The sequence below is a fragment of the Sinocyclocheilus rhinocerous genome, unplaced genomic scaffold (assembly GCF_001515625.1).
Source record: "Sinocyclocheilus rhinocerous isolate Xijiao unplaced genomic scaffold, SAMN03320098_v1.1 scaffold4918, whole genome shotgun sequence".
Lineage (NCBI taxonomy): Eukaryota > Metazoa > Chordata > Actinopteri > Cypriniformes > Cyprinidae > Sinocyclocheilus > Sinocyclocheilus rhinocerous.
In genome coordinates, this window is record NW_015648530.1 from 75,518 (window position 1) to 85,011 (window position 9,494).

The 9,494-nt window shown below is 39.6% G+C and overlaps 1 protein-coding gene across 1 annotated transcript; it reads right to left on the bottom strand.

The window, feature by feature from the left end:
• Nucleotides 1-1,663: 1,663 nt before the first annotated feature.
• LOC107709816 (frizzled-9-like) lies at nucleotides 1,664-4,347 on the bottom strand. The gene is made up of 2 exons (XM_016514442.1): nucleotides 3,114-4,347; nucleotides 1,664-2,911 (listed from the first exon to the last, which is right to left on the bottom strand). Exons 1-2 carry the CDS (start codon nucleotides 3,874-3,876, stop codon nucleotides 1,926-1,928), a joined length of 1,749 nt encoding a protein of 582 aa, XP_016369928.1. The 5' UTR covers nucleotides 3,877-4,347; the 3' UTR covers nucleotides 1,664-1,925.
• Between the last annotated feature and the right edge of the window lie 5,147 nt (nucleotides 4,348-9,494).

The following is a 9,494-nucleotide window of genomic DNA, read 5'->3' on the forward strand; positions in this document are numbered from 1 at the left end:
CTGGGCACTCATGAATCAGATAATTGTTTTTGTGATCTGTTTGATTTACACAACCTGGATTTACTAAAATGAATTAGACTGTCTAGACTGTTCAGCTAAACTTTTTGATAATTCATAATTTAGACATAACTGCTTACATACATATTTGATTATTTTGCTCACTAAGCTGCTTGCAGAAACAATGTAGCATTTTATCACACTACACCAGTACTTACTGGAAAAAATAGTCACTATGTAGTATGTTACAGTAAATCTCTCAACAGCACCAAATTTTTCATTATCTCATGCTTTAAACAACACTGTAAAAAATGACCGTGAATTTAACGGTAAAAGACTGTAAAAATGCTACAGTAAAAACCTGTTAAATGGTTAACGGTAAATTCCCCTACTATATACGGTGAAAAACTGTATTGGGCATTACATGTATTGGACATTAATTTTATGGTAGTATACCGTTCCAGATCCGCTGCTTTAAGCAGGCAGGGGTAGGGTGAAGAAAATACAATTCAAGCAGCTATCAGAGCCCTACATGCTCCGGATCAAGCGTCGGAAAAAAGTGCCTTTATTTGCATGAGTGGCTCACATCAAAGAGCGGAGGGGGAAGAGAGAAGCGACACACAACAATAGGAGAATCTGGATGTGTGTGTGTGTGCACGTGGTGCACCTCATTAATTAAATATAATTCCAGAACAACCTCTGCGTTTAAAGGTGATGATGTGAATGTTCACACACAGAAATCCAGGCTACTGTCTGTCGCTCTGCTCAACGATTCCCTTTGAGGATGAAGGAGAGAAAACCACCAGGGATTTCTGTTCTGGTAAAGCGCGCCCAAAGCGGCTGCGTCTGTCATATGGAGGGGAATTAAAGAGAGAAAATAAAGCAAATGGCTGAAAGAAATAAAAAAATAAAAAATAAAACATGGAGTGTAACACGATGCATAAACAATGTGCTAAAACAAAAAATGAGGCCTTCGCTACAAGCTTAAGCTCCATGATCCAAGCTTAGTCACAACTCGGACCAATAGTCCCCTAAAACTGACAACATAGATTTATTCGTGTCAGGGGCGTACAAAGCCACATAGCCTTGTGTTATTCGGGGATAGCCCACTCTTTTGAAGGCTCCTGAAAGGGTCCCTCAATGATCGATTTGCATTTGAACTGGGGCAACCTTTCAGATGCAAACCTAGCTTTCTTCATCAAAATATTTGCATTGCTTTGACGCATTTTCTTGTTACAGTCCATGTGAAAAGTCTCACCAGGGCGCTTCTCTTTAACTTCCACCTCTAAATAGATGCAAACACAACCGTCCGGGAACAACAAACACTTCAATGAAAGTGAAATAATAGTGTTATTTTGTGTAGCAACACCAAAACAAAAGAGCATGTTGTCTTTGTAGGAGTAGATAGCGCTTAAGTGAGCAATTAACTCTTGAAATGCCTACTTCAAAGAAGACATTTCAGACAAATGTTGAAAATATATAACATTTTATTATCTTCTTCAAAAAGGCACTTATTAACAGACTGATCAATGCCATCTTGTGAGAAATCAAGACAAAGCACAATTAAATATATATATATATATATATATATACAATAAATAGAAGTCCTGAAACATTTGAACAATTAAACATTTTAACAAGTCATTGAATCGCTTTTAGATGGGGACACTGTGCACTTCTCCATGCAAGAGCGATTGCAGATATTTATAACTGATTAGGATGTGCATATCTGTCTCATTTTGTGCTACAGCAAGCATTAATTAAATTCTCCCTTTAACTAACAAGTACTGTTAATCCATTGTTTAGCTGCAATGTTGGGTTTTAAGTTGGTTTGCTTCACCATAAAGCTTCACTGCACCGTATGTCTTATTCTCACAAAGTCCACAGTACGGTACATCACAGATGAGGCCACAGTCTCAGAGCTGTGGTCATACACGAGTGGGACAGTCCAAGTAGGGATCAGTCTTTGACATGTGCAGTATAACGGCAGGTGCTTTGTAGTGGCAGTGACTGGTGCTGCAGCTCCCACTGCAGTGCTTCCTGCAAGTCCTGTCTGTCAGCTTCCTGCTACACAGCCCCTGCCAAGTCTGCAGCGTCTTGGAGCTCCAGACCCACACGCCACTGGTGATGCCCACCACCAGTGACATGAAGATCTTCAGCATGAACACAGCCACGGTGGGCACCGAAGACTCCAGGGAGCAGTCCTCGTTCCTCCGACCCGGGTATGTGGTGCATTTGCTTTGCAGCCCTCGAAATTTCCAGTAGTCCATGTTGAGACGTTCGTAGAAGTAGCAAATGATGACGCAGGTGGCGGGAACTGTGTACAGGATGGAGTAGATGCCGATTTTCACCATCAGCTTTTCTAGCTTTTCTGTGTTGGTGCCTTCGGTCTTCATAACCTTTCGGATATGGAAAAGCGCCACAAAGCCGGTGAGGATAAAAGACGTCCCGATGACGAGGTAACAGGACAGAGGCACAAGGACAAAGCCCGTTAGCGCCCCCACGTCCATACTGCCCACATAGCACAGTCCGGTGAGCTCGTCGCCTGCCACTTTCCGCATGGTGAGGATGACTATGGTCTTCAGCGCAGGTATGCCCCACGCAGCCATGTGGAAGTAACTGCTGTGTGACTCAATAGCCTCGTGACCCCATTTCTTACCTGCCGCCAGGAACCAAGTGAGGGTGAGGATGACCCACCAGATTGAGCTTGCCATGCCAAAATAGTAGAGGATGAGGAAGACTATGGTGCATCCCGTACTTTCCAGGCCCTCTTGGATAATGTACAACTCGCCATTCTCACGGTCACACGCAATGTTCTCTGCCCCAGCGACAGATCGAATGATGAAGGCGACTGAGTAAACGTTGTAGCACATGGAGAGGAAGATGATGGGTCGCTCCGGGTACTGAAAGCGATGTGGGTCAAGCAAGAAGGTTAAGACTGTGAAAGCCGTGGATACAAAGCACAGAGTGGACCAAACAGATGTACAACTCGCCGTTCTCACGGTCACACGCAATGTTCTCTGCCCCAGCGACAGATCGAATGATGAAGGCGACTGAGTAAACGTTGTAGCACATGGAGAGGAAGATGATGGGTCGCTCCGGGTACTGAAAGCGATGTGGGTCAAGCAAGAAGGTTAAGACTGTGAAAGCCGTGGATACAAAGCACAGAGTGGACCAAACAGCCATCCAAATGAAAGCAAAGTCTTTATCCTGTCTGGACCAGAACACATCCACAGCCGATGAGCAGCGCGGAGCACAAGTCTCACTCTTTTCCACATACTGGAACTTTTCTGGGTTCTCACAAACTCCCATGCTTCCCCCTGAGCGTCCGTTCCCAGTGCCGGGCTGCTTTGGTCTGGACGGAACAGGCAACATGCCCTCTCCTTTCTTAGTATCGGTTTTGGTATCATTTTCCGGGGCTTCCATGCACAGCGCGTTGGGGTCATTTCTGGTGGGCAGTTTAGAGCAGTCCAAAGAATCAGGCCAGGCGTAATTAAACTTCTTCATGATGGGTGAGCACTTCTGACGTGCCTGTTCGCACATCGGACGGCAGGCGGGGATGGATGTGGACACTTGGTCCGTACACATAGGGGCATAAAGAGAGCAGAGGAAAAATCTCAAATGCACATCACAGCCATATTCCACCAGAGGGGCGAATTCATTCAGCTTAATCGCAGCTTCCCTCTGATTGTCATGGGACATAAAGTTGGGCATCCGAGTGAGGTTGTACCCAATGCCCTGGCACATAGGGATGACGATGGGCTCGCATTTAGCCGGTCTCCCTCTCTCCAGGTCATAGGAGCCAATCTCTAAACTGTAGGCAGCAATGACCAGCTGACACCACAGAGAAATCACAATTTTTAGAGGTGAGCCTCCCATGCTGTATTTTCAGTCACCTTTTTTGAATGATGTAAGTCAATGGAAACTTTCCTGGCACATACAGTCCCAAGAGAGGATGCTTTTGTGTGTTATGGGTGATTATGTAGCTCCATAGATACTGCTTAGATTAAAAGGGCTTTAAAAGGGAATATTTCATTTGTCATCCAGTTCAAACGCCGAAAAACAGATATTCCTCTGAATGAAACTTCTCTGAAAAAGATACCTTTTCAAAGTCTGCATATCATCATATAAAATGATGCCCAATCTCCAAGTTCGCCATATGTTTCTATGAAAAACGCGAGTGCACAGTCACTTAAAACACTAATATTTCACGTCAGTCGTTACCGTCATTATTAGCACAAATAAGAGCATCAGGAGGAGCTCAGCAAGAGAAATAACAAATCTGTCCTTGTCTTCAGTTATCCCCGAACTTCTGTGAAGCGTACAGTCCGTCAGCAGCTCCTGTGTCCTCCTCACATCTCTCTTCTCTACTGGCGCACACTGAACTTTCGCTCTCCTCTCTGTCCTCTAATACGGGGGCGGGGTATTCATGACGCACGCGTGGATCCTCCTACACACTTCTGAAAAGCCAATGACGTAGAGAATGTGCTCCGCCTACTTACAACTGAAAATATATTGCGTAAATCGTGGCTCCGCCCTCCCACAACAAAAAAGGCGCTCAATAAAACACAGAAGCTCAGTCTGGATGTCTACCATGGTAATAATAGTTTCAGCCAAAATACAATATTATTGTTACTACAACAAATTAAAAAAACGAATTATGTGATCTCATTCAAACAAGAACTTTTTTCCTTCTTTCTTTATTATTATTATTATTATTATTATTATTATTATTATTATTATTATTATTATTATTATTATTATTATTATTATTATTATTAGTGTTAGATTGTGAGCAGTTATCAGATTTGGATTTGGCATGCTAAGCCTCACTTAGCCTGAAAGAGCACAAAGTGAGTCTGATACCCCTCCAGCCCAGAAAGGAAATACATACCAGACAGAATGATTTTGATCATTCTCAGCATTTGCACGTCAGACCCCAATCCAATCCAGTTTTGAAATCATTACCATTAATGTTACATTTACGAAAACACTTTTATTGAAAACCAACTTACATTGCATAACAGTCATTGCATTCCCTGGAACACAAACCAATGACCTTGGTGTTGGTAGTGTCACTTTAAAGTAATAGTTCACCCAAAAATCTAAATTAGCTGAAAATGTACTCACCCTCAGGCTATCTGAGATGTAGATTAGTTTGTTTCTTCAACGGAACAGATTTGGAAAAATGTAGCATTACATCACACCAATGGATCTTCTGCAGTGAATGGGTGCCGTCAGAATGAGAGGCCAAACAACTGATAAAACATCACAATAATCATAAGTAAACCGCACGACTCCAGTCCATCAGTTAATGTCTTTTGAATTAAAACCCATCATTAAGGGATATATTGATGCGAGAGGACAACTTGGGATGTTTTCACTGGAGCAAGTGGATTTTGGACTTCTCTAATCCACTTCTCTAAGTGGCTTTCTCTAAATCTGTTCCAATGGAAAAAACAAATTCATTTACAGCCTGAGGGTGAGTACACTTTTAACAAATTTTCATTTTTGGGTGAACTATTCCTTTAAGCTACAGGAACATTTTACTAATCAGTACATTATTTGAAGAAAATAAACACATTTTGAGAGTCCAGGGTCCTCTCAGGTGCTACACTCTCTCTGTCTCTGTGTATGGAGCCTCCCAAGGACTGATATGAGATTTCTATCAGGTAACAGAACTCTCTATGTTTGCACGCCACCCTTTTAATCTTATCTGACCACTCCGACATACCTCTGTGTTCCCAACTGACACGAAATGCGTCTCTAAAAAACAACCCCACCAGACTCACAGTCTGGACGCCACCGCTGCAAGCAAGCCTCCAAGACCGATCTAATTGAGAAGCAGGGCGACTTGCCTAAAGACTTTACAAATTGCGGGTGACAGATGGAGGCCTTAATTAGTGCTCACCCAACTGTGAATTAAAGTGATGTGAGATCATGTCATGACACCATATCCTGTTTGGCTAGCAGTGCCATGGTGGTATCTCTCTCACTCAAGCTAATGGAGCTCAGAGCACTTAGGCTGTCACTATTTATCATAACGGCCACCATGTCCTGTGACTCCGCTGCACTGGACTGCACTTTCTGTGGTTGGAAGTCATGCGTCATCAGTATTCACTTTTCTTTTTTGCATTGTACGGGAATAGAGAACGATTATTATGGACACCCTCTTGGAGCGCTGACATAATGGAAGTGTGGGTGCTTCTTAAAATACGATGGAAATCACAAGGTCCGATGCTGTCCACAGGGACAGTGTGACCGCTGAGGGTGGTGTTGATGTGGAGCCTGCGTCGGGCTGTTTGACACGTGGCAGGGCAAGATATCTGTGTCTGAAAGGAACAGGGCCTGCCCCGGGATAAGAGAGGTATGAGAACAATGGCATCAGCTGGAATTAAAAGAGGGGAGGCGGATGGGGAGCCACTCACACTCCTTTCCATTGCGTTAACTTACTGTAAGCTTGAGGAGAGCTCTGCATATAACTCCCAATACAAACATACAGTGGCCCCAAAAAGTATTTAGACATTTAAACCACACTTAAAAAAAATTCTAAATGTCATTGTATTAGATTCAATCACGTCCACAGTTCCAAAACCTGTGCTAACTGAAAGAACACAAGATTTGGCGATAATATAGCATAATAAGAGATTGACATTCAGTTTTTAAAGGGCCAGTCATTTTTGACCGGGAACTTCCAATTAGATAAAGGATTTTCAGCACAGCACAAAAGTATATTAAAAAACTGTACTTGCACATTATATAATACTAATGAAATAAAGAGATAATAAAGAGAATACACTATCAGGAAGATTGTTTCTTGACACACTTAAGAACACTTTTAATATGTGCACTTTGTAAAAATGTCAAACATATTAAATATATAGTTCAGTCATGAAACTCTAGATGGCGCATTCTGACGGGGTGTTAACGTAACTGATGATATTCAGAGAGTTAAATGACTTGGCACAAGCTGATTGGTTCATGCTGCATATGCAGCCAATGAGCTTACTGCCTTGCATTTATATGGCTGGCTAGCATTCACTTGAGATTCCTGCAGCGCGCTTTCAGAGTTACTCTGAAACTCAACAGCTAAGATAAGTAAACGGTTTTCACTCTGCAGCAGTATGTCTTAAATACTCATGGCACTGTATCGCCATATGCATTGGCAGTAGCAAGTTCCTGTACTTGCTTGTAGCAGCAGCAATAATCTACAACTACAGCAATAACCAACAGCAGCAGCAATTCAGCAGCAGCGTAACAGATCTGTTCCGCCAAGACCAAATACATTAACATTGTCATATCCATCACCATGCTAAAATGTTCCGAGAGTTGTCATCATTGAAATATAAATACTTATGTGGGTCACAAAAAAGCATTCTGAAGTTTAGCTAATTGCATTTAGTATTAATTTAGCTATATACATTAATTTGCATTTAACATCCAAATGAGTGTCTGAAAACATTACATTCAGTTTGCACTTAGGTATATTATTTCCAAAATAAGTACTGTTTATTTTGAAAGTAAGAAGAAAGACATATTGCCATGTGCTCTGTGGACATAATTAAATCTTCGGCATAATCTACTTTCGGTTAAAAAATAAACTGAATATTAACACAGCATTGAAATAAATGGTGTGATTATCGTAGTTATTGCGCACCACCAGCCGAATTCCGTTGTGCATGGAATATTTAAAGAAGAAAGAGAAACAAGGGAGACCGAGTATCTCTAAAAGCTCCTTAAAATGCACTCAAATGGAGTTGAAAATGAGTTCATAGTGAATTTTTTAAAAGGACAAATGGGTCATGGTGTGTGCAGAGAGTAATGGCTGTTCTTATTAAAGAAATGAGAGAGCATAAACATAAGATCCTATGAATATAAATCTTATAAATAAAATAAATAAATAAATAATACTGAAAAATGGTGAAGAAACCATTTTCACTCAGAAATTGCAAATACATTTTTACAAACAATTACAAAAAATGGCAAGTAACACACTGAATTAAACATGAAACTTTGAACTCCAATAGTATTTTCTTGTAAACTAATCTTTGTTTTATATACAGCTTCAAAAAGAAAAAAAAAGCTTTTTTTTTATTTGCTAAAGGAGAATTAAGCGAATTTCAAGACTTCAGAATTTTCTTGCATTGTGACAATATTTTTATATTATTTATATTTCACCCCCGAATCTCATTATTTTATCATTTTACTTTTAAAAAAAAAATGTAATTCTCAATAATATCAGTAATGATTCTCAATGTATAAAATAGCATGTAATAACGTAATTAAAAAATTTAAGTAATTATCTAAAATTCTATTTTTTTTCTTTTTAATCTGCAAAACAGGCAACATAACCTGCCATGATGTATGAATGCTTCATAGTAGTTAAAATAAGAAAATCATAAATTCTTCATACTAGTTACAATAATAATAATAATAATAATAATAATAATAAACATGAAACTTTGAACTCCAATAGTATTTTCTTGTAAACTAATCTTTGTTTTATATACAGCTTCAAAAAGAAAAAAAAAGCTTTTTTTTATTTGCTAAAGGAGAATTAAGCGAATTTCAAGACTTCAGAATTTTCTTGCATTGTGACAATATTTTTATATTATTTATATTTCACCCCCGAATCTCATTATTTTATCATTTTACTTTAAAAAAAAAAATGTAATTCTCAATAATATCAATAATGATTCTCAATGTATAAAATAGCATGTAATAAAGTAATTAAAAAATTTAAGTAATTATCTAAAATTCTATTTTTTTTCTTTTTAATCTGCAAAACAGGCAACATAACCTGCCATGATGTATGAATGCTTCATAGTAGTTAAAATAAGAAAATCATAAATTCTTCATACTAGTTACAATAATAATAATAATAATAATAATAATAATAAATAAAAGTGATGCAAATTGTGGGCAATGTACTTCAAAATAATGTCACAACACAAAAAAGTTCTAGCGAAGATATATTTTTTTGTCTTTTGATTCTGAGGTGAAATGTGACCTGAACATATTCCTAGGGTGACGGGTTTTGTGAGATTCGCCCATATATGCATGATTACACTCTCATGTCATAACAGAGACACTATTAATGTACCAGCAAATCTGTTTCATCACAGCCCCACTGCATCAATTCGCACAAATAAAAGGCAGTATTCATATTCAAGTCAGCTATGATTTCACTCTGTCATCAGAAAAACAGGGATTTGATTTCACAGCTGTTTAGGTGTCACATACAAAAACTAAGACAATAGAGGTGTCTTTGTAATTGCATCCTGTCCCATATGATTATATGTTTCTCTTTCTCTCTCTTAAACACACACACAATAAGACAACGCGTGGAGGAGTGTGGCAGACCTGATGGATTACCATGATTAAAAGTGAGTGTAACAGGAGAGCAGCTCTCTCACATCTGGAGTCAACACACACTCACTCACAAAGCACAATGCTAACACTGTTTGGCCTAGCGTTATGTAATTGCCTGCGCTCCT

Coding starts and splice junctions, on each gene's coding strand:
- LOC107709816 (XM_016514442.1), bottom strand. CDS start 3,876: ATGGGAGGCTCACCTCTAAAAATTGTGATTTCTCTGTGGTGTCAGCTG. Junction 2,912..3,113: donor AACCTTCTTGCTTGACCCAC/ATCGCTTTCAGT, acceptor TGCTTGACCCAC/ATCGCTTTCAGTACCCGGAG.